The 27,756-nt window shown below is 41.5% G+C and overlaps 1 protein-coding gene across 2 annotated transcripts in view; it reads right to left on the bottom strand.

The window, feature by feature from the left end:
* The window catches only part of RGS6 (regulator of G protein signaling 6), a 499,145-nt gene that overhangs the window by 94,366 nt on the left and 377,023 nt on the right, over positions 1-27,756 (bottom strand). For both annotated transcript variants that reach the window (XM_074955587.1, XM_074955588.1), the window contains exons 4-12: positions 24,508-24,558; positions 23,136-23,242; positions 19,028-19,079; positions 15,927-15,991; positions 11,873-11,949; positions 8,434-8,515; positions 7,371-7,445; positions 5,859-5,957; positions 4,163-4,224 (exon numbers count right to left, since the gene is read on the bottom strand). In XM_074955587.1, the coding sequence (XP_074811688.1) occupies positions 4,163-4,224; positions 5,859-5,957; positions 7,371-7,445; positions 8,434-8,515; positions 11,873-11,949; positions 15,927-15,991; positions 19,028-19,079; positions 23,136-23,242; positions 24,508-24,558 (670 nt within the window). The remainder of the gene's footprint in view (positions 1-4,162; positions 4,225-5,858; positions 5,958-7,370; positions 7,446-8,433; positions 8,516-11,872; positions 11,950-15,926; positions 15,992-19,027; positions 19,080-23,135; positions 23,243-24,507; positions 24,559-27,756) is intronic.

The following is a 27,756-nucleotide window of genomic DNA, read 5'->3' as shown; positions in this document are numbered from 1 at the left end:
CGCAGAAGGAGGGAATACAGAGTGTGGCACAGCCAGAGGGCAGTGTCACTGAAGAGAAGGGGAGTGATGCGAGTTCTGGAACAAAATGATGGTGGTGTGGCACCACCAGAGGAGGGCGCCTTGGTGAGCAGACCTAATTCCCATGACAGCCGGCAGGAGGCACCAGAGCAGTGAGTGAACCCTGTCACAGTCCCAATTTGGGATAGGAAAATTTGTCAAAATCTCAAAAAAATTTGCAGGACAGTAAAAGCATATCCTGCCTCGCTCTATCCAGCACCTGATACGGATTCTGTTTATACATCAGGCACCAACTTCTTAGTGGTTCTGAGCATCTGTAACATATATTGGGAGGCAGTGCATCCCAGTGGCTAGAGCACTGTACTCGGGAGACATGGATACTATTCCTGACTCTGCACTGGCCTGCTGGGTGACCTTGGGCAGCTCACTTCACCTTCCAGAGCCCCAGTTTCCCCATCTGTCAATGGTGATATTGATACTGACCTCCTTTGTAAAGCACTTTGAGACCTGATGCAAAGAACCAGGTAAGAGCTAGGTGTTGGTAGTAGTGCTGACATCAAAGGAAATTCCTGCTGCTCAGCAGGCGCTGGATCCTGGATGGTGCTGATTGGCCTTAATTTCCACTGACTTCAATTAGAGTTGAGGGTGCTCAACATCTTGCAGGAGTGCTCAGCATCATGCAGGATTGAGCCACCAGTGATCAGCTCATTTCATGATTTAGCTGCAGATGAGAAACACAGCTGTTCAGGAGATTCAGGGTATGCCTACACCGCAGTTAGACACCTGTGACTGGTCCGTTCCGGCTGGCTCGGACTAAGGGGCTGTTTAATTGTGATGTAGACGTTTGGGCTCGGGCTGGAGCTCAGGCTCTAGGACTCTGCGAGATGGGAATTTCAGGTATCAACCTCCTGTGGGAGTTAGAGCACAAGGCACATGCAGGTTGAGTGGCTGGACTGTATTATGTCTTGCTAAGACTGCAACTTGTTTCCCTTGCCCCCATCCCACCCCACCCCCCCCGACCTCCACCTTGGAGTTCTCTCATGACTGTCCTGAAATGCCTTTATACTGAACTGAAAAAATGCCAGTTGGTGTTGCATAGGGTGCTGCTGTCATTACTTGGCTGTCTAATGGAGAGCACAGGAAGGAAGTCTCTGTTGTGCTGTAGCATGCTAAAGTGCCACACTGTCAGCTGAATTAATCTCTTAAAGTGTGGACTTACTCTGACAGTGACTGTAAGAATGGCACCTTCTTACTCAACAGAACTGGTCCTTGTGTGTTCAGCATTTTACATGCTGACTGGAGAGACAACAATCGTTGTTTCAGATAATTGTTCACATCAGCTCATTCCTTCTCATCTACCCTCTCCTCTGTCCAGCCACGTAACTAATCACCCCATTTATTATCTTCTCCTGCTCTGGTCTTTGCACCTCATTCAGTGTACCTCCCCACGTCTAGGATTCTCTTCCTGGCCCGTTCACTATGCCTCTAAACGCCAGAACAAATCTCAAGATTTGTCTGTAAAAGAAACATGTAACCCTATAATAAACCTACTAAAGTAACCTCCTGGGTTTATTGCTGCAACTCTTATCCTTCCCCCTGCCTTCCAATGTCTGCTACAGTAGAACCTCAGAGTTCTGAACACCAGAGTTACAAACTAACCGGTCAACAACACAACTCCTTTGGAACCGGAAATATGCAATCAGGAAGCAGCAGAGATTAAAAAAAAAAAATAGCAAATACAGCACAGTGCTGTGTTAAACGTAAACTACTATAAAAAAAAAAAAAGGGAAAGCAGCATTTTTCTTCTGCATAGTAAAGTTTCAAAGCTGTATTAAGTCAATGTTCAGTTGTAAACTTTTGAAAGAACCACCATAATGTTTTGTTCAGAGTTATGCACATTTCAGAGTTACAGTCTCCATTCCTGAGATGTTTGTAACTCTGAGGTTCTACTGTATCTGTTTTCCTTATGTCTTACAGTTACCTATGGTAAATAGTACAACACCTTTTGACTTCTGTGGGAGCAGGACAGGCCTTAGACTGTACACTTCAGGACAAGAACAATGACCTTTTCTTCCTGGAGGTCTTCATGCCTTGAACATTGTTGATAAGAACACTCTGTCTTGGCTTGACTGGATTGCATACGCCAAATTAATAGGACAAGAACATTTTTGAAACAAAAGTTTCTTTTTTTCGTTTGAAAAAACTTTATTTTGAAATTTTAGTTAAATTAGTTTAGTTAAAGGTTTTTGTTCCTGGTTTTTTAATTGTTGAAATAAAAACAGAATGTTTTGAAATGATTGAAACAAAACATTTCAATTGACCTGATACTGAATTTTTTTTCCAGATTATCCGTTTGTAAACAAGTTTGAGATTTTGACTTGTCCCAATTTGGGATGGGAAAATGTCTTGAAATCCCTAAAATTCTCATTGGACAGGAAACTATTTCCTGTCTAGCTCCAGTTGAAATAACTATTTACTTTTGAAAATTTTGGCATCAATAAATACTACTATTAATAACAACAGTTCAGCTCTACTTGAGGAACATGTATACTCAGTGTTAATAAATTAATGAGGTCTGCTGATTTTATTGTTCAGAATTAATACAAATTCTTGCAAAATTATAAAAAAAGATAAATTTGTTTGTCTACAAATTACCTGTCTGGAGATTGTTACTTCCTCATGATATCAACATCCTTATGGGTGAAATCTATGCAAAATGACCTTTACTATAAAGCACAGAATTCAGCTACTAACTGCCAAGGGGAAGAATTGATTCAAAAAGCCTAGAGCATAAACATGGATGTGATCATTTTCAGTACAGCAAAATATCATTACATTTATGCAAGGTCCTATGAAACATTTAAACGTTTTCTTTTTAATTAGTTACATTTCCATTTAAATGGTTAGTTTTGATGACCCAACAGGGAACTTACTTTTAAGCATGGGCCTTCTTAATTTGCCTAATTCCGTATAAATATGTTGAAGGCAGAAGCTGATTCTGTGAAGCACAGCACTTTGCAAGGTAATGTCTTTTTAATTTGTTTTAAACATGGCAAATTCCCAATGTTTCTCAATTATTTAATTATTTTTCTATAAAGGACCAGCCTTCACCTGGTACTGCAAAAAATATAATGATCATTGTTCCATTGCTTTAGATTACAGTACAGTTCTGCTCTGCAAAACAATTCTACATAGCATTATGGGGATCCCTATTTGTATCAAAAATTCCATTGCAAATTTTCTCAGTTTACAAGGAACTAAGCTGCTGTTTTCTAACTGCCAGCCCTGCAGACTCACTGGGATGGTTCTTTTCTGGCTCATGCTTCATCACCAGCAATAAAGATTCCACAGGATAAATTGTGCCGTCATTTGCATCTGTGTGACCCTAATGCCTTAAAACAGTGCCTCTCAACCTTTCCAAACTAGTGTACCCCTTTCAGGAGTCTAATTTGTCTTGCGTACCCCCAAGTTTCACCTCACTTAAAAACTACTTGCTTACAAAATCAGACATAAAAATACAAAAGGGTCCCAGCACGCTATTACTGAAAAATTGAGTACGGTCTCATTTTTACCCTATAATAATAAAATTAATTGACTGGAATATGAATATTTTACTTACATTTCAGTGTATAGTATATAGAGCAGTATAAAAAAGTCATTGCTGGTATGAAATTTTAGTTTGTACTGGCTTCACTAGTGCTTTTAATGTAGCCTGTTGTAAAACGAGGCAAATATCTAGATGAGTTGATGTATCTCTGGGAAGACCTCTGTGTACCCCCAGGGGAACACGGATCCCTGGTTGAGAACCACTGTCTTAAAAGAATGCCCTGGTTTGCACAGGTGCAACCCTAGTGCCTTCAGTGAGGTTGAAAAGCTGTAAGTGTGGGCAGAATCTGGCCCTGCAATTGAAATTGCATTGGCAATTTTATAGATGATGCATGATTCAGAAGAGAATCCAGCTCATTCTCCCAGAGCTGCTCTGGCTAACAGGAGTAAAGAGCAGTAAAAAATTATTTTTCATACAAAATTAACTGGGAAATTTTGTAACTTTATGGAAAAATGTCAAAGTTGATCATCTGAGATGATGAATAGAAATACTATATCAACAAAAGAGTATTATAATAATGTAAATCAAGAAACTCACCTTTCAGCTACTTTGGACATTTTTAAACAGTGTCTGTCTATCTGCACATTCAGAAAGGTTATCTGGGGAAAGAGATGACGATTAAAAGAGATTAACAACCGAGCAGATCTAGAACCAGGGGTGCTAGAACCGGAGAGGCCAGGGGCGCAATGCCCCCCTCCCCTTTTTAACATGAGCATAGTCGGGCAGGCGCAGAGAGATGGTGGCAGAGGTTGCGCTTCACAGTGGGGGAGCTGATAAGGTGATCAGCTCCCCAGCCACAAAGGGCAGCTCCTGCTAGCGAGGCCAGCCTCTTCCCGGTAGGGGGGCTGAGGTGGCCTTAGCCCTGCCTTGCCACAGGGCCCAGCCCCTTGCTCCTCCTCTTTCCTCCGCGAGCTGGAGCCGGGCAGTGGTAAGAGCCATCCAGAGAGCCCAGGCCACTGTAGGGAGCCCTGGACCCACCACCTGCCCTGGGTGACATGCCCCAGGGGGCTGTTCTCAGGCATCCTGGCCAGGGAGCTGGGCCTTCAGGGAAGAGGGGGAGCAGGGAACGGGAACCCAGGGGAAGAGGAGGAGCAGAGGGCGTAGGGCCATAGTTGTGACATCAGTGCCCCCAACCCCACAGTTTTACACAGGTTCCGGCACTCCTTTCTAAAGCATCCACTGATTGTGTCACAATACAGTCTTGGCTTTGCGTTTCAAGTGACTTATCAGTTTGCAAGGAGTAACCATGGGTTCTCTCACAGGTGTCAGAGAACACAACAGTGGGACAGATTTACTTGTGCTGGAACAGGGACATGTAAGTTGCCCCTCCCTGCCTGCATTCGTAGGGTTGGCTGTGCCCTGGAGGGATTCTGATCCTAACTGCATTACCCCTTAATATTCAACTCTTGCTACACATTGGTGGTATGGTGCCTGTCTTCCCCTGGGGGGCTCTACTACAGAAAACAGCTTTTATTCCTACTGGAAGTTCCCTGGAAGCAGTACTGAATGAGCAGAACCTCCAGCTGCTTTGGATACATCTTCCTGCCTTATCACTACCACCCACTTTTTGAGTATCCTTGGCGAGCTGAAGGAGAGGCAAAACTATGGCTAGAGACAGTACAACACACATAGAATTCTTTATAAATTTGGTTGAGTTTTTGGCTGGGGGTTCCTTGCAAACCTGTCCTGATTTTTGGTTGAATGCATTCATTCTTTGAAAGTATTTGCCAAATATTTTGGCAAATAATTTTCAGACTGTGGGTTGTTCACAAACTGTTTGTGTTGCCTATTTGCTATTCATGGCGTGGGATTGGTCACAAAAGTCACAAGGCATTGCATTTGCTCCCTGATTGGATGACTGGAACATATTTAAAAGTTATAATTACTTAAAATAAACCTGCCACACAAATTAGTAACATTTTTTGGGAAATGCTGTCTGTAGGCAGGTAAGGTGAGTGGAATTTTGGACTTGAGAGCCACTCTGTTAATTTGAAAAGAAAATATGACATGTAGCATTCATCTCAATGTACCTGCATGTCCCCTTTCATATTTAGCTTTTGATACATGCTACTTTGTTCAAAGCATGCCAACATCACCTTACATTTCTGTTGTTTTGCACCAGGAAACATAAGCATGTTTCTGGCTTTATTGATATTTCAATAAAAATATAAACATCTTTTTGAAAATAAAGTACTCAGTTTTTGGAGGAGTTGTTCTAAGGCAGTCTACTTACTCTTTTTCGGAAGTCCTCTTTTGTAGTTTTTCGTATGGGTTGGGAGGGCATATGTACAGGGCTTTGGGACTGAGAATCTTCTGTAACCCCATATACTGACTGAAACAAATAACACGAGAAATTACAGAGTATTATTGTTACATACCTAAGGAAAATCTGTGCATGAAAACAGTCAAGTAATGAGCCAGCAACTGTCTACTGTTACCTTTTCAGAGATCAATAACTCTTAAATCTGGAACAAAGTTCATAAATGAGCTTGTATATACAAATACCTGAGTGGCAAATAGCTGTAGCTGTGTTAATTGAAAATTGTGATTTCTCTCTGACGAGCCCAACTGAGAACAAATGCAAATCTCTGCCTGATAATCAGAGGTACATGAGAGAGTTTTTTTTCTGATTCCCTACTTTAGTATGTTAGTTGCAAAAGTGAAACTTCTACATTTCATGAAACTCATATTTTTGATGAAGGCTTCAACTCTGCTTTTGATTAACAAATCTTGACACTTACTTCAAAATTTCTCAATATCTGCTTGCTTATTATAAATTACCGCATTTTCAGTCAATCAAACCCTCTATTTCTTATGCCTGAAGCACTCTTATCTAGACATAAAATAACTGTTTTTTGCTCTACTCTACAAGTCTATTGCATTTCCACAATGAATGGAGACATTTATATTTGAGAAGTGTTACTTTGCTTGTCATGCATTTTTGGGGGTATACAGGCTTCAGGGAGACTGCCATGTGCATGAAGTTATGCAGGTGTGTTTATGTTTATAGGATCAGTAACTGAGATGGGGTGGGGGGTGGAAATCATATTCTAACTCAAGTGTCTCTTAAATATGATACTAAACAACTTTAAGAGAACTTACAGTAATAACTTTTAACCCTGAGGCTTTGATACACTGAAAAAAGGGTTAATATGGTGTCAATGAGCCGAGTTTTCCACAAACCTTAAAAAACAACAGCAACAACAAAACAGTAAAACACCATCAAATCACTGGTAGTGCATTTATTTGTCAGGTATTGAAGGCAATAGCAGGCATCTTTTTGTTCAATTAATTATTTTTTTTCTTTATTTGATATTTGTATGAAACATTGAAAGATTATGATGACATTTAATAGCCAGCATATTGACATGTTTGGGACCATCATGCTGATATGCAACAGTTCATTTATGTTTGTCTATATTTGTTAAAATGGGAGCTCTGTGGTCACTAAATGACAACGATGACTATCCCAGGCAAAAGAAAAAAATAATCAGGTCTTAATTCGAAAAGAGTGCTGTCTAGTGACTACAGCAGGGGTCTGGGAGTCAGAACTCCCTAGTGCTGTTCTCAGTTCTGCCAAGACTTGGACTGATACCTGTCCATTTGTAAAATGAACATAATAAACTTACAAATGTGGAGGCTTAGTTAATATTTGTAAATTACTTTGAAATTCTCATCTGAAAGAAGCAACATACTGTTGGTGTAAAACATAGTTGTTACTGTTCTGAAAAAAAACCACCCTGACCTTTTTAACCTTCTGTGGGTTTTTCATACGACGACACTTTCTGATGTCCATTTCTGTTGTGTTCACGCAGCCTGGCTAAGAAAGGGACATTCATAATATTACTATCGATGTTAACAATGTACATACCACCTCCTCCCACTGGAAAGCAATAATAAAACACAGAGTTTTCATCCTTTGCTTGCAGCACAAATATTGTTACAAAAATGCACAATAGGATCTTTTTCAAAATGCTTTCTTTAAGGTGTGTACTACAAATCATATTCGTTAATCAGTTGGTTCTGTAGTTGTTTGTACTTATGTACTTGTGATTTTTAATTTTTTTTCTTTTACATCATTTCATATCATACCCAAATGTGCAGTTTTTGAATCATGATTGCCATATTTGGGGTCAGGAAGGAATTTTCCTCCAGGGCAGATTGGAAGAGGCCCTGGGGGGTTTTCGCCTTCCTCTGTAGCATGGGGCACGGGTCACTTGCTGGAGGATTCTCTGCACCTTAAAGTCTTTATTAAACCATGATTTGAGGACTTCAATAGCTCAGACATAGGTGAGAGGTTTTTCGCAGGAGTGGGTAGGTGAGATTCTGTGGCCTGCATTGTGCAGGAGGTCAGACTAGATGATCATAATGGTCCCTTCTGACCTTAATATCTATGAGTCTATGAGTCTATGTTAAGTTGAATCTCAGCATCCAATTTATTTGCTCATAACTTCAGCACACAATTTCAGCACGCAAATTCCTTTCAGGCTGAAATTACCTGGTCTCAGCTCAGAGCTGAGTTTTTCTAGAAAACTTGAACAAAACTGGTTTAACTGCTTTTGAATTCTACTTATGAAAAAAAAAACCCTTTACACTTCTACTTTATGTTAAAATCAGAAATTTTGTGCATGCACAAATCTAGACCTTTTGAAACAATTTTGTTCTCAAACTTGGCTTGTTCTGAAGATCTCCTAATGGACAATTGAAATGTGAAGAAAATCCGTTCAGCAGTTTTAAAGCTAACCTCTCCATGCAGCATATCCACATTGCTAGGTTTGCTAAGTAGCGTAATTTAAAAAGAGACTTACCACTGGCCTGTGCACATCCCAAAATGCTCTTTCTTGGCTGTCCAAAATTTTCCTTTCAGTTTTATCCTTTTTTCTGTCAATTCTGGGAAAATAAAGAAATGAAACAATCCACGACTTCACTTTTCTGACTTGCTCCCAATTTTCCCCTGGCTTTTTGGACCCAATTGACAGCAGTATCCAGTACTCCTGTTCTAGTGACACATATTTCCATACAAAAAAGTCAGATTCCAGATGCCAAGTGATTTGCAGGATCATTCCACCAGCCTGACGTAAGGGATCTTTTGTTTTCAATGAGAGAACTTTTTTGTTAACATCTGCTCTGCACCTGGCAGCGAACAGCCTTTCTGACACCAGATTTCCCAGTCCCAGTTGAGCGCAGCACTTAAATTGAAGTCAGTTTACTTAACAGTTATGCATTAACTTAGTGGCTGTCCTGTATCAGGATCCAACAAGTCAGAAAAACACATGACTTCACAAAATTGTTCCACGTGCGACATACTAAGAACTATTGCAAATTCTTCATGGACAGATCCCCACATCATAAATACCAGTAACACCATCAAAACTGGCACTGATACCCTTTTAAAGAATTTCAGAAGACAAGTCAGAGACTGAATGGGACAAGGAGAATGAACAATCCCTCTTAAGCATAATGTGGTCCCTTCAGAACATGTCTGAAGCATGTTGATGGAGGAGTGTGGTGGAAGCCTACACTGGCACTACATATGCTGTACCTGTTTTGTTCCTATACAGGGGGCATCCGTTTCTAAAGCTCTCAATTCAGCATCTTTATTGACACTATTTTTAAATGATAATTTAAAGTAGTAGTTGGGAGAAAATCCATCATTGTGGGGGTTATTAGTTATTTGTCTTTATCACCATCACCCCTTGTTGGAGAGGTTGTGATCAGTTGTTGATCCCCAGCCTGACCTATCAATGGAATTATAACATCACCTCTTGGAACACAGCATCATGAGGCTGAGACAATGACCCAGATCCTTGGCTGCAGATGAGGAGCACATAGTGCAACCTGGGAGGGCAGCATGCAAAGGCTTTGTGCTCCCCCAGTTCTGGGTCAGCTAGCATAAAGTTAGAACAGCCTTCAGGTGGCTGTCAATGGGCCTAGGGCATGGCAGCTGAGGATAAGAGACTCAGGGCTTGTCTTCACGACCGGGGAGATCAATGCTGCTGCAATCGATGCAGCGGGTGTCAACTTATCAGGTCTAGTGAAGACTCGCTAAATCGACAGCAGAGCCCTCTCCAGTCGACTCTAATACTCCGGCTCCCTGAGAAGAGTAAGGTAAGTCGATGAGAGAGCATCTCCCGTCAATGCAGCACAGTAGAGACACCAGGGTAAGTCAACCTAAGCTACATTGACTCCAGCTGTGTTATTCACGTAGCTGGAGTAGTGTAACTTAGGTCGACTTACCCCCATAGTGAAGACAAGCCCTCAGATACAGCCCACTTTCTTCTAGCCTAGCCCCTTATGCCAGACAAAGGTGTACGGGGTTGAATAGGAGATGTTATGCCAGCTTTACACCACTGGAAGATTCCCATGCCCATAGTGGGTAATCCTCCTGTGGCTGGTTACACCGACTTTAGGGCTGCTTTGTTCTAGTAGTAAAGCATAAAATGGTTGCAACACAATCCAGGCTCTGGGCTTTTTATATATATACAATCTCCAAGAATGTGCCATTGATTACAATTTTTAAAAAATTAGAAATATTGATTATGAAAATACAGTATAATTAATTGCATTAAGACCATGATTTTCAAGCATTGCAACTAAACCCACTAAGCAGGTGGCCCGATTTTCAAAACATGAAGCGACCACAGCTCTCATTGAAGTCCACATTGAATATTACTGCTCATTTAATGCTGCCCAGGCTTTGGCATGTCCAGCCTACAGGTAAATACACCAATGGAATGCTATATGCAAGATGGGGGTGGGGAGTACAAAACTTGATATGAAAAATAATGTTTCCAGATGCTTGTAGTTTTTCAGTTTAAATCTTACTCTGCTGTGCTGGAAACCTAAGCCCAAACAGCACTGGAGTAGTGCCTGAAAACCAAGAAATGAAGCCAACTAGTGACAGGAAGTGATAGTGACCAGTTGAGTTTTACTGCTCCAAGTGAATGAAATGGAGAAAAAGTAAACAAACAGCATTGATAGTGAAAAGAAAATAAGACTTAAAATCCTTCCAGTTGTAATAATCTATGCTACTAGTGTCAGAAGTACATAGTTTTGTTTGATTATGATTTTTATCTTGGCAGTGAACCTTTAAGCATCTCAAAGACTAATTATTATTGTAACTTCCAATTTTCTCATCTCATCAGAATACTAATATTCTGAACTGAAATAATCCCTTAATTACCATGTTATTTTAAGGATAATTACCATGTTCTTAAATGGTCCATAATTACAATGTAATTACAGTGTTAATCAACAAAGTACTACAAATATAGATACACACACATGCATATATACATATACATAATAATAAGTAGCGATCTCTTTTCATTTTGTAACATTTGTTTTGCTGTTTGATTCTGAAAGTGCAAATTCCCTCTGCTTTTTTGGTGTTTCCCAAGAATACAAATATCTGTATTCTGTAACACTAATATGTCACCTTCATCTTGTAGTTTTCATATGTGACAACTCCTTCTGCAACATGGACATGCAGACTTCTAAGCACCCTAATTTCACAAACCCAAAACCATGCACCTATGTTGCATATACTACTAAGAGACTGCACTTTGTGATCATGGATAGAGAGGAGGCAAACTGTAGATTCCCAGTTCTGGGTGGAATGACAGGAGGAGGGTGAAAAAAAATTACTCGTTGTAAAATATGAGTAAGCCTTACTCATATTACATAATAGTATTACATAATAGTCCACAATGATTTGGTAGCAAAAGGAGGTCAGTTAGTATGGATACAATAGAACGGAGTTTTCTGGGATTTGATGTATTCAGTGGGAAAAATAATTGGGGATATTTGCAAAACAAATGTACTGTGTGCAGCAGGACTGTACAGCTACTGCAGAAATGGCAGCACTTTTTATCTTCAAAGTACTTTACAAACAAACATTAACGCATACACCTGCATGGAAGGTATTATTCTTCCCACTTATGCTGAGTGGGAAATTGAGGCACAAATGGTAACAGACTTGAACAAGAGCAAGAAGCTCAGGAGTTCGTGGCTTCTAGACCTGCGCACAGACAATTAGACCCATCTTTATCTTGGCATTTTTTCCTCAGGGTATGTGATCTTGTGAATTAGTCCTGTGCTGTTTCCAGTGTGACAGGGACTAGAATTTACCAATAAGTCCCGAGTTATTTGGGCAAAGACTTTAACTGGGAAACATTCTCTTAATCCAATCCCTTCCCCAACAAAGCTCTAAAGACTCTTCCAGTTCACTGAACTGGGAATACTTACTTCACTTGGGCCTCTGCTTGCATAAAGATGAATTCCCACTTCCTTGCAAAAGCCCTCTGCAGTCTTGCTAAGTTTTCCTGATAGGAGAAACAAATAAAGAGAACAATTAAATCACACTAATTATAACTGCAGTTTAAGAACTAAATTATTGCATCAGTTTTTTTAACCTGGAAAGCTCAAAACACTGAAATTAATATTGGTAAATTGTCTCTGTAGGCAAAGTATGATAGGAATGTGTGGTGTGTGTCCCCCTTACAAGCCACCACATAGCAGGAACAGGACGGACCAAAGCAAGGGTTGTATCAGGGTGTGAAACAGACTGCCAGAGCTCTACTAATAAAACAGCGTTGGACTTGTTTCCACGTACTCCTCAGTGTACTTTCTACAAGACAATACTGTGAAAGTTTTTGGAACCGACAACTTCCCATTCTGATAGCAGCTGCCTACACACTTTGCTTTTGTGGGGTGGCTGGGTGGAGGAGGAGGGAGGGTATTTTCCGGCCTTACTTGTTTCATAAAGGATAACCATCCCTCAGTTGTTCAATGGATTGTTAACCCTGAAAGCATTCCACAGTGCAGAGGACTGAAGTCTGGGTATTGTCAGGGCAGTTCATAAAAGGAAACTAGTTATTTGTCAGGACAATGGAAATAACTAGAGATAGGCCCAAGCTGCTCACGTTTGGATCCAGATAACCTTTAGCCCATTATCGCAATAGCTCCAATTCAGGAAAGCACTTAGACACATACATGTTGGTTCATAAATTCACAGACTCCAAGGCCAGAAGGGACTGTTAGATAATCTAGTCTGACTTCCTGTATAACAGGCCATAGAATTTTACCCATTTACCCCAGAAGTCCATACGTACATAAATCTAAATTCATACACATTCAGGAAACCATTTGAGCATGTGCTTAAGTCGCATTGAATTCTATGTGACTTAATCATATGCCTTAAATTAAGTACATGCTTAAGTGTGGTCCTGAATTGGGATGCTCTCCTGAATTATGGGTTCAGGAAATCAGCAGTAGCTGGTAGAGAGGAAAAAGAAAACTTAATTAGGCCCACTGTATATTGGTGTAAATCAGGAGTAACTCCACTGATATTAATGGAGTGACACCAGGTAAATCTGGTGTAACTCCGAGAAGAATCAGGCTTATATTTGGCCAACAAGGGGAAAAAAACATAAGGGCACCTGAACTTAATCTTCCAGGCCATACTATGGTTTACCAGTAGAAACACAGGGATCCTATGAATCTGCATGCAGAGCCCATGACCAGAAAAAAGCATCTCCTGCAGATTGAGGGGTGAGGTTGGTTTAAGGAGGATTTATAGGAGGAGAGAAAATGGAAGAATCCTCCATTGAGCACACACCCTCCAAAAAAGTTTATAAAAATAACTATGCAGAGGATTCCTCCCCAGTTCAATGAGCCTGATTCTCCTCTCACTTGCACCAGTTTTACACCACTACCACTCCCTTGATTTTATTTGGTGTAATGGCGATAGGAAGAGTTGATGCCCTTATCATCTTCCTGTTTCTTATTAAGAGGGCAAGTTTGCAATTCAGATCTCTAATCATGTGAGAAATGAGAAAGTGACAGAAAACCAAGAGCTAATTGTTTGCCATCGGAGCGTTACTATTCTCAATAGACACTTGTATGCAAAAGTACTTAGTACTGTAGCTTCATGGCATGAGTGCCAGTGTGGGTGCTGCTGCTGGTGCTGAACAGCCCTTTTGTTTCTTTATAACGGATCCTTATAGAATTTAGTCAGTCAGGTGACTGCGTGATTATCATTTTTTTAAATAATGAAACTGGAGATATGCAGAAGCAGCGCATCAGCAAGAGGACATACAGTGCATGTGGATTTTAATATTCCACACCTTGTCTAACGTTCCAGGGTAGTGTTACTGGGAGTACTACATGCATTTCAAGGATGGAATCTGTGGCCGAAATCCACAAAGGAATTTAGGCTCCTAACTGCCACTTTAGGTGCCTAAGTCCAAAATTTAGATCCTCAAAATCACTGCTCGGTTGCTGCCTACCCATGAAGGGACCTACATTCCCTAGCTGGCTATGTTTCTGCTAGTAAAGTCCCCTAGGGCCGGAGGACTAGGCAGTTAGTAGGGAGTAAGTTAGGGTGTGACTTTAACGTGCACTAGCTATTCTGCACTAACTCTCCATGGGAGCACTCTTATTTCACACTAGAAGTTCCTTTGTGAGGTTTAGCTTAGTAACTTAAAAATGGATAAGCTACACTGCACAAAGGCACTGTTAGTGCAAAGTAAGGGTGCCCGTATGGGGAGTTCATGCAGAATAGCTAGTGCACGTTAAAGTCACACTCTAGCTTATTACACACAACTTCCCATGTAGACAAGTCCTTTATTTCTTCTGGCGGCTATGTGCAAATCTTCCTAAGTTCTGATGCCACTGAGCTGCTCAGTGCTGAAGTGCCAGTGGGATCCTCACCACCTATTTCTATTGGATCAGGCTCTGTATAAAACACAGGAGGAAGAGGTGGTACCTTTATATCCAAGAGCCCAATGGATAGAGCACTCATCCTTTGTACAAGAGGCCTGGGTTGAAATCTCAGCTTTGTCGACTGGGAACAGGGACTTGAACTCAGGTCTTCCACCTCCTAAGAGACTGCCTTAACCATTTGGCTATAAGGTTCTCTGGGATGGGCCTTTTTCAGTCTCTCCTGTTGAATTTTTTCCATGTTTTATAAAATACATACATAGACACTGGAGCAGGGACTGGAGCCTGGGTCTCCCAGGACCTTGTGTTACCTGCTAGGCTATGGAATTATGTTGACTCTCTCTCTGGCCCAATGGGAGGTGGGAGATTTAGATTAGTGTTAGAGCAGAATTTAACTCAGTATACTGCGGCTAGACAATTCTGTCTACTGTTATTTCCTACTGTACATGGAAATGCAGTCCATAGGTGGATTCAGCAGCAGCAGTCACTGAAGGCCATATTTTGTCCTCAGTGTATTTATATATCATTCCTATTGTCATCAACAAGACTTGTGTGGAAGGATCCAATGGAGCATACATAGTTCCTTGTGTGCAAAAGCAATCAATAAAGGGTTCTTTCTTTCTTTATCTCTAGTCAGTACAGGGCACATCTGTGGCATGATGGGGACAGGCTGGTCTATGAATTAGATATATTAAACAGGTCACAGCTAGGTCACATTTGCTCCCAAATTTAGATTTTATAACAACAAGGTGAGAGGGGGAAATCAGTTTTGTTTGTTTGTTTTAAAACAAAACCTAAGACCAATACAAATGTTTTCATTAATTTAAAAAACATTTCTAATAGAAACAGTTTTTCAAACAACATTCCACTGAAGTATTTGAAACTTAACCACTACTCTGTTGAGCTAGTAAAGGAGAATCTGAAAATTAGATTGACTAGAGCCCGATAATAACCAAAAGTGCAGTTGGCTAGAATGCTTTCATTGCCTACATTCAGAGTAATGCAAAAAGCGAATGACTTGTAACATAGGTTGAGGGCATTTTCATATGCTTACTTGTTAGCCTGACAAGGCCTCTTTACTAAACATAGCTAATGCCTGTATATGGAATTTGGAAAAATGTAGCTCAAATTAATTTTTTTGTAAATCATTCCTTTGAGAGTCTACAAATATGTGATATGCCTCAGCGGCAATGTAATTGTCCAAGAATGTTAAACTTGTAATATATCTAAACATTTTTCACCCCACTGGCTCCTGTAAAGACAAACGCTACCCAGAAAAGCAGCCCCAGTGTAAGCTTTTGTGCAACTTGCCCCAGATCTCTGAAGGAGTATGCTGTGGATACTTAAAGGTGAGACACTAAAATGTGTATCATGGACATCCTCATTTATGAGTTTGATATTCTCTCAAGGATTAACCAATAGAATCTTTTGAAAATAAATAAAAAATAAACTAAAATAATAATGATAATAAGATAGAGAGCTCCCTGCTAAAGGTGAATTCAAATCACTAAGAAGAAAGATTCAGTTTTCGAAAAATGCATTGCTCCCTCCCCATGAACTGTAACATCAGTATACCTACGGCTTCATAATCCGCCAGCTCCAGCCTAGCTTTGTTCTGCATGGTCCGCTTGCAAAGATAGATGGCTAAGGGGAAAGCCATAACAAAAACAATTCAGAAAAAGGCACTTACTACAGGATGGAAAAAAAACAACCAAAAACATTGTTGTGCATGTATTGTTCATTCACATAGTTAAACCTGTCCTAAGGAATGACAGCGCTAGATACCTAGCTAGCATTTCCTGTGCACGGTAGGGGTCTCAAGTCTCATGGGATGATACAACCTTTAAAGATCTGGAGACATCTCAATTAATAAGAATGAAAAAAGCCATTTTATTTAGACACAGCTCTGCTTGCATCTTATGGGCTATATTATGGCTTTATCAACAAAGCCCCGGGTATGGGGTGGTGCCCAAGGGGGAGTCAAGTCTCAGAAAGGCATAATTGCTACTGGGGCTGGTGAAAGATGCTCTCATCAGTGCATTGGCCATGCTCCACAGCTGGTGCGGAAGGGGCAAGAGCCATTACCCTGTTGCCTCCTCACCCCTTTTTTGAGCATCCTTCTCCTATCTAGAGCACAGGGAGTGAGAGGACTGTGCTTGGGAGTGGTCCTGTATATCATCTCCATTTCTTTTCCCTTTTTTATTGAAAAAGTATTCAGATTATTGATATGAAAATAGCAATTTGAGCCAAATCCTGAGGGGAGCTGAGCGCCTCTTTGGATCTGATTAATTGCTTTTAAGATTCATCAGTTCCATCTGCTTATTCCCATTTAAAGTCATTGTTTTGTCCAACACCACAACTAGTTACCATAGCAATTGCTGTGAGTGTATATACTGGGGGTTGATATGGGCCCAGTGTATTCTGTACCGTCCTGCATTTTGAGGCAGTTAGCATCAGGACTTTGTAACTGGCCCCTCACCTCTATTATGGGCTGAAAACAGAACATAGAATCCCACCCTACACAGGAGCTGGGTCAAGTTCAGATTAAAATCCAAACTACATAACATGGGCCCATGTCTCCAATCTTTGGGGTCTTTGAAATGTGAACCTGGATCTGAATGTGGTAAAAGTCCAGATCTTACACCCTCTCCTAATCTCTTTCAGGGCTGGATACAATCTGTCCCACAGTCTACAGAAGCAGAGCTGGTCAGAAAATAGGGGTTTGTCTGAGGGAAATTACTTTTTTTAATAAAAATTTTCACTAGAAAATGTCAACTTTTCATTGAAAAACATGGATTTTTGATTTTCTGACAAAATGAAAATTTTGACACAAATAGACACTTTGCACAAAAGAAAACTTCATTTGGTTAAAAACCCTATTTTCTGTTATAAATTGACAGCATATTTTCAAGTAGCTCTACAGAGGAGATTCAGATATTGCATTAGAGGCACTGTGACAAGACCGGATTAATTTGAGTATTGCTATTCTTGGTATTTATATATTTCAACAGTTGTTGCATCTGGAAGCCATTTATAGGGTCAAAATAAATCCAGATCTAGTCATCTCAGTGTATTTCCACATTCCAGGGACTGAACTATCATCAGAAGGCCAGTTTCAGCCCCATAAATGTCTTTGAAGCATCAAAAATGTAGGTAAAAAAATGTATACACAGCTACTAAGACTTCAGTTTTATTTGGGTTTAGCTGAAAACTGCCAGTTTGGGCTTTATTCAGGATTCTGAAGAATCCACATGGACAGCCCTAACTGATAAACAAATGCTGATATTGGATATGTGAAAATGAGCCCAAAGGGGCTCAAAGCTAATGCATCTGCAGCATGTTTTCAGCCTTGGGGCAGGTCATAGAAGGCCTTTCTTTGAGGGGCACTATTACACACAATGCATTGCAGTACAATAATCTGACATCTACATCCAATTTTTTACTTAATATTACAGAAAAAAATCTTCTGTTTCCAGATTGTTACTATGATATGTACAGAAAGGATTTTCAGTGTAACCGTGCACATACATTATACACAGTGGTTACCATAAAAATATTTAGCAAAGCCTTTGTAAATAATTAACATTATTGTGATTCTTACCATGGCTTTTCACAGATATTCCCTACACTTAGGCAAACATAGAAAGATGTTAATAACTATTACTGTATGTGGGGATCGCAAATGAGCCCTACACATGGTTACGGGCTTCCCGTTTACCCTACCAAATATTATTTCCCAAATCCACAATGATGAATGATTGTTGCCAGAGGGAGGGAGAAATTTTTTTTTTGTTATAAATTGGCCTTAGTTACTGAGAGATCTTTTAAAGAAACACTTCCAGAAGCCCTTGTTTTATGAGAACACAGATGCATTCACTTCCTCTGCCAATGCCACAGTGGGATGGAATAACTGATTTTATCGTATAGATATGAGAACAGTATTGCTTTCTCTTGTAGAACTACAAGGCACAGAGACAGCTAAAGACAACAACACTGCTGTATTTTCTTTATGCATTATTCCTATCCTCAGCCACTCAGACGTTTAATATAGTGTACTGTGGTTTATTAGCTCATAAACCAGTGTTGTTATTCTTCTGTCAGCAATTATCATCTGGTAATTTAAACATATTTCCCCTTTTCATGTTTTTAACGCCATGTATCAGAAAAGCTTAATTTTTGTTTGACACTGCTAATGATATATTATTGTTGGTTAGATAACTGTTTATTGAGCAGCCGGTTCAGTGCCCAAACAGGATTAATGCTTATTGACTAACAGTTCAAATTCAGCTACAGATCAGAGAGTATTCCACCACAGAAGCAATCTTTATGCTACTAGATCCTACTAATTCTTACGAGGGAGGTACTTATACCTTCACATTGACTATCATCTTACACCCCAAGTAGTCCTGTTAAAATCAATAGGACTATTTGAGAAGAAAGGAATTGATGGGTGAAATCCTGGCCCCATTGAAGTCAATGGCAAATTCCCATTGCATTCAATGGAGCTGGGATTTCACCTAATGTAAGGAGGGCATGTGATATGGCCCTTATCTGGAGTTGAAGAGGAAATTCAGAGCATGAAATATTGTAGACCACTAATAAATAATTTCTACAGGGCAATAGTGTTACTTCTGACACTTTCAACAGGAACTTCCAAAAACTAGAATATTTTATTCTCACCATAGTCTGTATTTTCTGGTTCCCAGCAGTTTGAAGGCCAAAAGTATGGGGCCTGAAAAACAGCACATCATATTTTAACAATTTAATTTAAGCTTAAACAACAACAAACCTTAATGCAGCTGATAATTATAAATATTATGAAACCCCTGACAGCCAAAAGTCCAAACTACATGATAGTTACACTGCAGTTTTAATGTGAATGAAAGAGCAACTCCTCTGTAGCTACGAGAGTTACAGTGCACTATTATTATAAGTGCCAAAGGTGGGCATAGCCCTTTGCATGCATGTAAGAAGACAGATCTTTGTGCCAAGGAGCAGTGAAAGGAACTGTTAATGAGCACATGGAAGTGTCAAAAATATTTAGTCCAAATCCTACTGTGACATTATCTGATTAAAATATGACCATTCAAATCATTGTTGCTACCACTGTTACATAATTACAACGAATCTTACACAAAGTATGATGCATTGCCAGAAAAGGTTAAACATCCTGCAGAATAAATGACCCAGATCCACCCTTTAGAGACATGTTAGAAAAGTATGTGAATGGTAATTAGGGCCATTCCATGGTAGAAAGGCTAGAACTTTGAAATGCAAACCTATATTGTTAGAAATTAGCGGTGATACTAATTGTAGGTGCGCACTCATATCTTGTTAGAGGTTAACAATGTAGTCAAACAGTCCCTGTCTATGCCGTATTCTGTTAATTCAGAGATCAAAAGGACATCTTAACATTTAAATGAACTGTAAACATAGCTATATCACTGTATTCATCTCTCTTTGAAATGTATAGCAAATCACCTGCGAATGGTGGAAGAACAGGCAATTGCCATATGTTAATCCATGTAGCTAATTACTGGTGATGCTTAGGAAATAGGTCTACTTCGAAGTCTCCCTGATTGCCTATTGTTTGCCTAAGGACTCCGAGCTGTCAAAAGGAGGCCTGGAATTGTATAAAAATGTATTGGGTCCTGATCCTTTTTATCTCAGATCTGCTTGATGCTTCATGCAGGGGAAGCTTAAGTCCTAAGACTGAGATCTCCATTGGACTATAACCTACGGACTAATTCTGAAAGAACTCTTTGCAATTACAAAGCTCACCATCTCTACTATGAATCTGATCTCAGAACTGTACTCATGTCTATATCTATACTGATCTTTTAACCAACATTCTGTCTCTCTTTTCTTTTTTGATAATTTTTAGTTTAGTTCATAAGAATTGGCTGTAAGCATGTATTAGGGTAAGATCTGAAATATTCATTAACCTGGGAGATAATGGGTCCGATCCCTTGGGATTGGTAGAACTTTCTTATACAATGAATAAGATTTTCAGTAATCCTCATCATAGTTGACTTGGGTGGAGGCTTGAGGCTGGGTTGCTTTAAGGGAACTGTGTTGTTAGCTTCTTGGTAACCAGTAAGGTATTATAGAAGCTGTTTTGTGCTGGCTTGGTAAATCTAAGTATTGGAATATCCACCAGCTTTGGGGATTGTCTACCCCATTCTCTGCAGTTCACCCTGATTGAGTAACCTCAGTGCGGCTCCTCTAGCCCTCCGGTCACACCTACCCTAACACATTCCATGCGAAGACAAGAGGCTGATATATTCAGATTAGTGGAGTAGGAAGGTGATTCTAGCAGAATATTTTTGTGTAGAATGGCTGAGTCAAAATATGTGGCAGGGCACTGAGAGATGACCAACGGGTAGACAAGGTTCTAGAGCAGTGGTCTCCAAACTTTTTATGCACGGGATCACTTTTTGAATTTTAGTGCAACCCAGGATCTACCCCACCCCTTCCCTGGGGCCCCACTTCTTCCCCAAGGCCCCACCTCACTCACTCCATCCATCCTCCCTTCGTTGCTCACTCTCCCCCACTCTCACTCACTTTCACCAGGCTGGGGCAGTGGGTTTGGGTGCGGGAGCGGGTGTGGGCCCAGGGCTGGGGCCGAGGGGTTTGGAGTGTGGGAGGGGGCTCTGGGCTGAGCCTGGGGCAGGGGGTTGGGGTGAAGGAGTGGGTGATGGGTGCAAACTGTGGGAGGGAGTTTGGGTGCAGCAGGGGGCTCTGGGCTGGGGCAGAGTGTTGGGGTGCAGGAGAGGATACGGGGTGCTGGCTCCAGGAGGGGGCTCAGGGCTGGAGGGAGTATGGGGTGCTGACTCTGGTAGGAGGCTCAGGGCTGGGGGTTGGGGTGTGGGAGAGGGTTCAGGGTGCAGGAGGGGGCATGGGGTGCTGGCTCTGGGAGGGGGCTCAGGGCTGGGGGTTTGGGTGTGGGAGAGGTGTGGGCTCCCACCGGGTGGCACTTACCTTGGGCTGCTCCTGGTCGGCTGCGCAGGAAGGCTAAGGCAGGCTCCCTGCCTGCCCTGGCCACAAGCTGCTCCCGGAAGCGGCAGCCCCTGGGAGGTGGGCACATTGCTCCACATGCTGCCCCTCTCTGTAGGCACCGCTCCCGCAGCTCCCATTGGCCATAGTTCCCCAAATGGGAGCTGTGGGGACGGTGCTTGCAGGCAGGAGCAGCACAGAAACCCCTGCACCCCCCGCCAGGATCTCAGGGTCGTGCTGGCCGCTTCCAGGAGCGGCGCATGGCCAGGGCAGGCAGGGAGCCTGCCTTAGCCCTGCTGCATTGCCAGACTTTTAGTGGCCGGAGAGCGCGATCGACAGGCAGAGGCTCCAGGACTGACCAGTTGATCGCGATCTACCGGTTGGTGACCACTGTTCTAGAGCAAAAGACACTGTATGGAAAAAGCAACATGATCTGGTGACAGTGCATATGTGGGATGAAAATGGGGAAAGGGAGTTAAACATGACACTGATGTTGGACCCTGGCTGACAGGGTGGATAGGAGTTTTTGACAGCTGGAGAGGACATCCTGTTAATGATCCTTTCTTGATAGGTCTTTTAATGAGGCCCAGTGGGAAAGTACAACTGTAGAGGTGAGTTAATGACTATTTGGTAATTAACCTACACTTCTGCTTCTTAAGTGAAAACAACATGCAGCAGTAGGGCAGCGGGAGCTAGTGGTGGCAGCAGCAGAGGCAGAGATGAAAGCCTTTTCAATAAAAGCTAAACAAAGGGCAACACAGGAGGAAGGGAGGAGTTAGATGATGGAGAAGGCAGAAGAGAGAGGACAGAAAGATAAGTGGCCTAGTGGAAAGAGCCCTGGAACCTGTTCCCAGCTCTGATGTGGGCCTGCGGGTTGACCTGGGGCAAGTCACTTCACCTCCCTTAGCCTCAGCTTCCCTTCTGTAAAATGGGGATAATCATAAAATGTTTGCAAAGTGCTTTGAACTCTAAGGATGAAAAGAGCTATAGAAAAGCCAGGTATTCAGGTATTATTAGTGTTACTATGGACCATATGAAAGGTGGAAACAAATTCAATTTGAAACGTTACACAACGAGCTCCAGCTTTGTTCTTTCCTGGTCATTTTCAATAATAGACAATCTGTTATAGAAAAGGAGCTTCTGGAGCCCAATCAGTGAATTAACAGGGAAGGCTTGGATCAGCAGATTTCAGGAAGAATGTATAAAAAAAACTAGGTCCTGCAGTTAAACATGACACATCTAGGAACAGAGTCAACATGGGGAAACTGAGACATGGAGCATTTAAGTGATTTTTTTCCCAAGGTCACAGAGACTCTGTGGCAGAGCCAGAAATGGAACCCTGATCTCCTGACTTCCAGACCTATGCTTTAATAGAAAGATGATCCAACTGACCTAATATAAAACTGAGCATGGAACTGAAATGCAAAATCTGGATGCAGACTTCTAACACTTCAGTGTTTGCATGTGTTCAGATCTGGGGGTTACTCCAGCCCATTACACAAAGAAAACTAGCTACCAAATTCAGGGCCAGGTTCAGATTCTGAAAATGACTTACTTCAGGGTTTGGGGTTTTGATTCAGAGGCATCAGATTTACATACTTTGGGACTGTAGAACAAACTTTCTTAAAGGGATTTCACTGATACTTCATGGCTGTGTCCAAATGACCTCAATAAGCATAGGGATCTTTGTGTTGTATGAACTTCAACAACACTCAGTGTACAGGTAAACATTTCAGTGCTGAGGGACAGTAAATATAGAAGCAACAATGTAGGAAGCAGAGGGCTCACCTACCTGAAAACGATAGAAGGTCCCATCATCTTTCAGGGTAAGAACATGGTCTGAGATTGGAAAGATATAGCCCTGTGCTGCTATAAGACTTCCCATATGTATTGCTTCTACTGTGAGAGGGAAAGAAAGAAAAAGTAGAAATCTGTCAGACAGATGTACACTAGGGCAGCGTTTCTCAAACTGGGATCTGCAAGGGTACTCCAGGGGGTCTGTGGGCCCTGCTGATCAACTCCTCCCCGCACCCCCAGTGCCTCTTCCATACAGCTGTTCCCCTGGCATGCAGGAGGCACTGGGAGGGAGGAACAGGAGTGGAGATGGGGGCAGGAGAGGGAGGGGGCAGAAAGAGGCAGGGAAGAGGAGGGGCAGGGGTGGAGCAGGGGCAGGAAAAGGTAGGGAGGGGTGGGGCCTGAGGTTAGGAGTGAAGTGGGGGTGGGGCCTGGGGCTGAGCAGGGGTCTTGGGGGTCCGCAGCAAAATTTTAAATCAAAATGGGGGTCCTCAGGTTACTAACTTTTCAGAACTGCTGCACTGGAGAATCCATTGCTCTCAGCAGATCTGATGGTGGCTCACAGTCAGACTTGGTGTACCCCTCAGTTCCCCAATAAAATTATACAGAAGTGAAAACCAACCTTATAGTATTGGTACGACTCTACTGAAAATGTTAACCTGATGATTTTAATGTCCCCATTACAGGGTGTCACACTTCTCTACATTGTGAAATTCAATTCAAAGCCCATTGTACATTGCCATTAACAAGAAACCCATTCCAACAGTGAATCCCATCATTTCTCTACATTATACAAACAGATGCTATACTGCTAACAGCATCTTTATTAATATGGCAACAAATTAGAGAAAGGGAGCAAAGGGCTTTACTCGGAGGGAAATGCACGGAGGCAGAGGGATGCTGTTTTGCAACTTTTGGCAGCACATTTGGCAACTTCAGTTCCCTCTCATGGAGGCTGCACATCGGGGATAGCTCCCCAGCGGATGTAACCTGTCAACATTTCATTGACTTCAGAGTTACGCGAGTTTACACATGCTGAGGATCTGCCCTTAGGTGCACCGTCAGGGCCCCAGTTTTAGAGCAAAACAGGCCTTCTCACCTAGGTAAATGGCTAACAAATGGCTTGAAAGCCTTGTACAGGATTCTAGAGTGAGCAGGACAAGGTTCTACAATTCACTGATCTGCTGAGGGACCGTAAATATGATTCATATTCCTTTCCTTCCCACTTCTCTCCTGATGACTACAGCCTCATTGCCACTGAGTCTTGTGCTGATAAAGCAGACAGGTAACTAGTATCTAATGCTACACACACACACACACACACACACACTCTCTACTGGTAGGTTGTTCAGTTTCAACAGTCATATTACCTGGGTCCTCAATGTTGAGGTTCTTCATGAGCCACTGCACAATGTCAGTACCTGCAAAGACAGAAATGCACTACACATGTAAGACCGCAAATGTTTGTGGAGACACACCATGTTTAAACAAGAAGAAAAGATACAGAAATTCAGGTCAATGCATTTCCTTTCCTATTCCCGCTGCAGGCTTGAAGAATCGCTATACCTGTATGACACTATTACACGTTTATTTATTTAGAGTTATAAACCCGCACAGGTGCCTCATATGATGGACATCTTGATTTAATTTAAATTACACAGCATGTGAATGCCACAGAATCTACTCTCTGCACAAGGAGTTAGGCTTGTGAAAGCCGCTATTATATCTCAAAGAAAGAAAAGACCTCATTGCTCATTACTAACACTTTCACCCATAACTGTCAGAGGTGATTCCTAGGCTAGAGCAGTAGAACAGAGCAGCTAGTCAAAGACCAGGGGGTGGGGAAATGACGTATGTGACTGATGTGAACTAAGCTCATGTCTTGGGGAAAGAAGTGAGACAATGTGTGCTGGGGGGGGCGGGGGGAGTTCTCTTTGAATGTGTTGTTTGCTAGTGATATCACTGGAGGTTTGTGGAGACTAGGGAGGAGAGACTGGGTCTGGGCTTTTCAGCTCTAGACAGGTACAACAAATGCAGTTCTCTTGTAAGAGGTGTAAGACCTTTAGAATTGATTCCCTACATGCACATGGCCACTCTGCTGCCTGCATGAAACACATGGGAGTAGAAAATGTGTCACTGTTCACAGGCAGATCCTATTACTGATCAGTAAAATGTAACACGATGGGATACAAAATGTTGCCACCTTCTTTAAACCATGTACTGAGCTGCTAACCATGATGTAGGCCATGTCTCGAGTAGGCATCCAAATCCCCTCGCCAGCTTTGTAAAACACAACCAGTGTGAGTTGTCCAAAGTCACACAGCAAGTCAGTGGCAATTTAGCAAGTCCATACTGGAGCCAAACTGGGGAAATCCCCCCTTCCAATACAATGCACTGATTCCACATCACTCTGGATATCGACACAACGGCAAGACTTCTTCAACGCACATTCAGTTTAACTAGAAAGGTTTACACCCATGCGCAGGTTTTCAGTGCTCACAATAATACCGTGGCATTATACCGTGCTCTATGCGCTCAGAGTGCTATACCCACAACAACTAATTACTGTAGGGTTCAGTCTGCCTCAACCAAACCAGAGGAATTATCCCTTGCATGGAGCACATCTTGTGAGGTCAGATTAAGGATCACAGAAATGATTCACAACATTCTAATATGCCAGAAGAATGAAAGATAAGGACAGGGAGATTAGTCAGTACTTTGGAGATTGAAGGGCAAACTCAGGGTTGATGTATGAAAGTGTCAGTCTGACTTGGATGACACTGCACCCACTTAAACCAGACTTAGCCAAAACAAGTGTGAAAAGACAAAGAGAGCTGGAATATGTGAGAAAAGGTTTAAAAACAGAATTGTGTTGATGAACTGATCTAAACTAGGTTGGAGATTTCTGTACAGAAGTTGAGATTTTAAATAGAGATTAGTATGAGCGATAAAGATTGGCTCTGCTTTTAAACTTCCCCAAAGTTCAGAGGTCTTTAGATATAAGGTTCGGTTCTGGCCCATCTCTAATTTAAAATTCTAGATGGAGAGGAAATAATAATTGGTTCCTGCTATATATTACTCCACAGTCCATTCACTCAGTTCCTATATCAGCAGCCAATATGGGGGTATTGGCTACAGGACTCATTTTCCCTCTGACTCCATTTTTGCCTTGATTAGACATGTTACATTGCCACTGCTAAAGACAGTATGTTCAGCTTAATGCATTTTTTAATTATGGAGAAAATTAAAAATCTTGACACAAACGAACCCCCCCCCCCCAATACATAATCAATATTGTATTGATCAGCTCATAAGGAGCAGCATGTGGAAGCAAGCACAGATCCCAGAGTTTGTTTTGTCTGCGAAAAGGTATGACAATCCCATGAAAAACTTCCAAAAAGGGATCATTTTGAAACTCTTATTCTTTTTTCTCAACCCCATTTTCATTGATCCACCCTGAAAAATTATAATAGTGTGGAAAGTTTACTTGTGCTGTTTAATTTTTTTGCCATTTTATTGTGATTCTTATAAATTACTGGTTCACAGCTCCTGTTAAACCAAAAACTTCTATTTCAACCTTACTGACGGAACTGTGAGCAGCCACGCAAGAATATATTGCTATTTTGTCAGCCCTCTGATACCACACAGTATATGAAGGAACTGAAAGCATAACCCAAAAATAAATCCAAAACCATCACTTGAAATCATGGATTTTAATCTGGCTTGGTTTAAAAAAAAAAAAAAAGAGTGTCATTTCTGAGTGTTGCCAAGAGATTGGAGGGTTTTATGCCATTCTCCAGCTTTCCTGAGGCAGGCAGATTATCTTTCTGCTGAGTTTGCTGAACCATTATTTATCTGCCAAGACCAATTATTCAACTTCAGGACAACAACAACCCTTTCTTTCCCCTGTTAATTACTGTCACTTTAATACCCATGTCACTAATTATTATTCAATCACAATGAAAACACTTCACCCCCAAAACCACTTTCAACTTATAGGCTTACCTTGGCTTCAGATCCACCTCTGCCATAGGCTGTACCACTACAGCCCAATCTCAGCCATCTACAAAATACTAGCTAATCCATCTCTCAAATGATCAAGTTTGCATTTATCTATAAAAGTCAGGGTAGGGGGAACAAGTTCTATTTAACAAATCCCCTCTTCTTCATGTCCATGATACAAATTCTTTTAAAGCCATTCATCCATAACTAAATTCCTCTCAGAATCCTCATGGTCTCCTAGGGACCATGCTAAAAGTTCTCAAACAATTCACTTTACCAAAGAAGGTCTCTTCTTAGCTGTTTTCTACGGTCCATATTCTCCTTTTCTTCCCTGCTTTCCTAATAGCTCACCTTACCTGATCACTCTCGTTACAGTGTGTATGGTAACACCCATTGTTTCATGTTCTTTGTGTATATAAAATCTCCCCATTGTATTTTCCACTGCATGCATCCGATGAAGTGAGCTGTAGCTTACGAAAGCTCATGCTCAAATAAATTTGTTAGTCTTTAAGGTGCCAAAAGTACGCCTTTTCTTTTTGCAGATACAGACTAACATGGCTGCTTCTCTGAAACCTGCAATTTAATAGAATACTTTGGCTGGGCTACTTGATCCTGCC

The sequence above is a fragment of the Natator depressus genome, chromosome 6 (genome assembly GCF_965152275.1).
Source record: "Natator depressus isolate rNatDep1 chromosome 6, rNatDep2.hap1, whole genome shotgun sequence".
Taxonomy (NCBI): domain Eukaryota; kingdom Metazoa; phylum Chordata; order Testudines; family Cheloniidae; genus Natator; species Natator depressus.
Note: the sequence above shows the minus strand (reverse complement) of the source record. Positions and strands in the feature narration are given on the sequence as shown.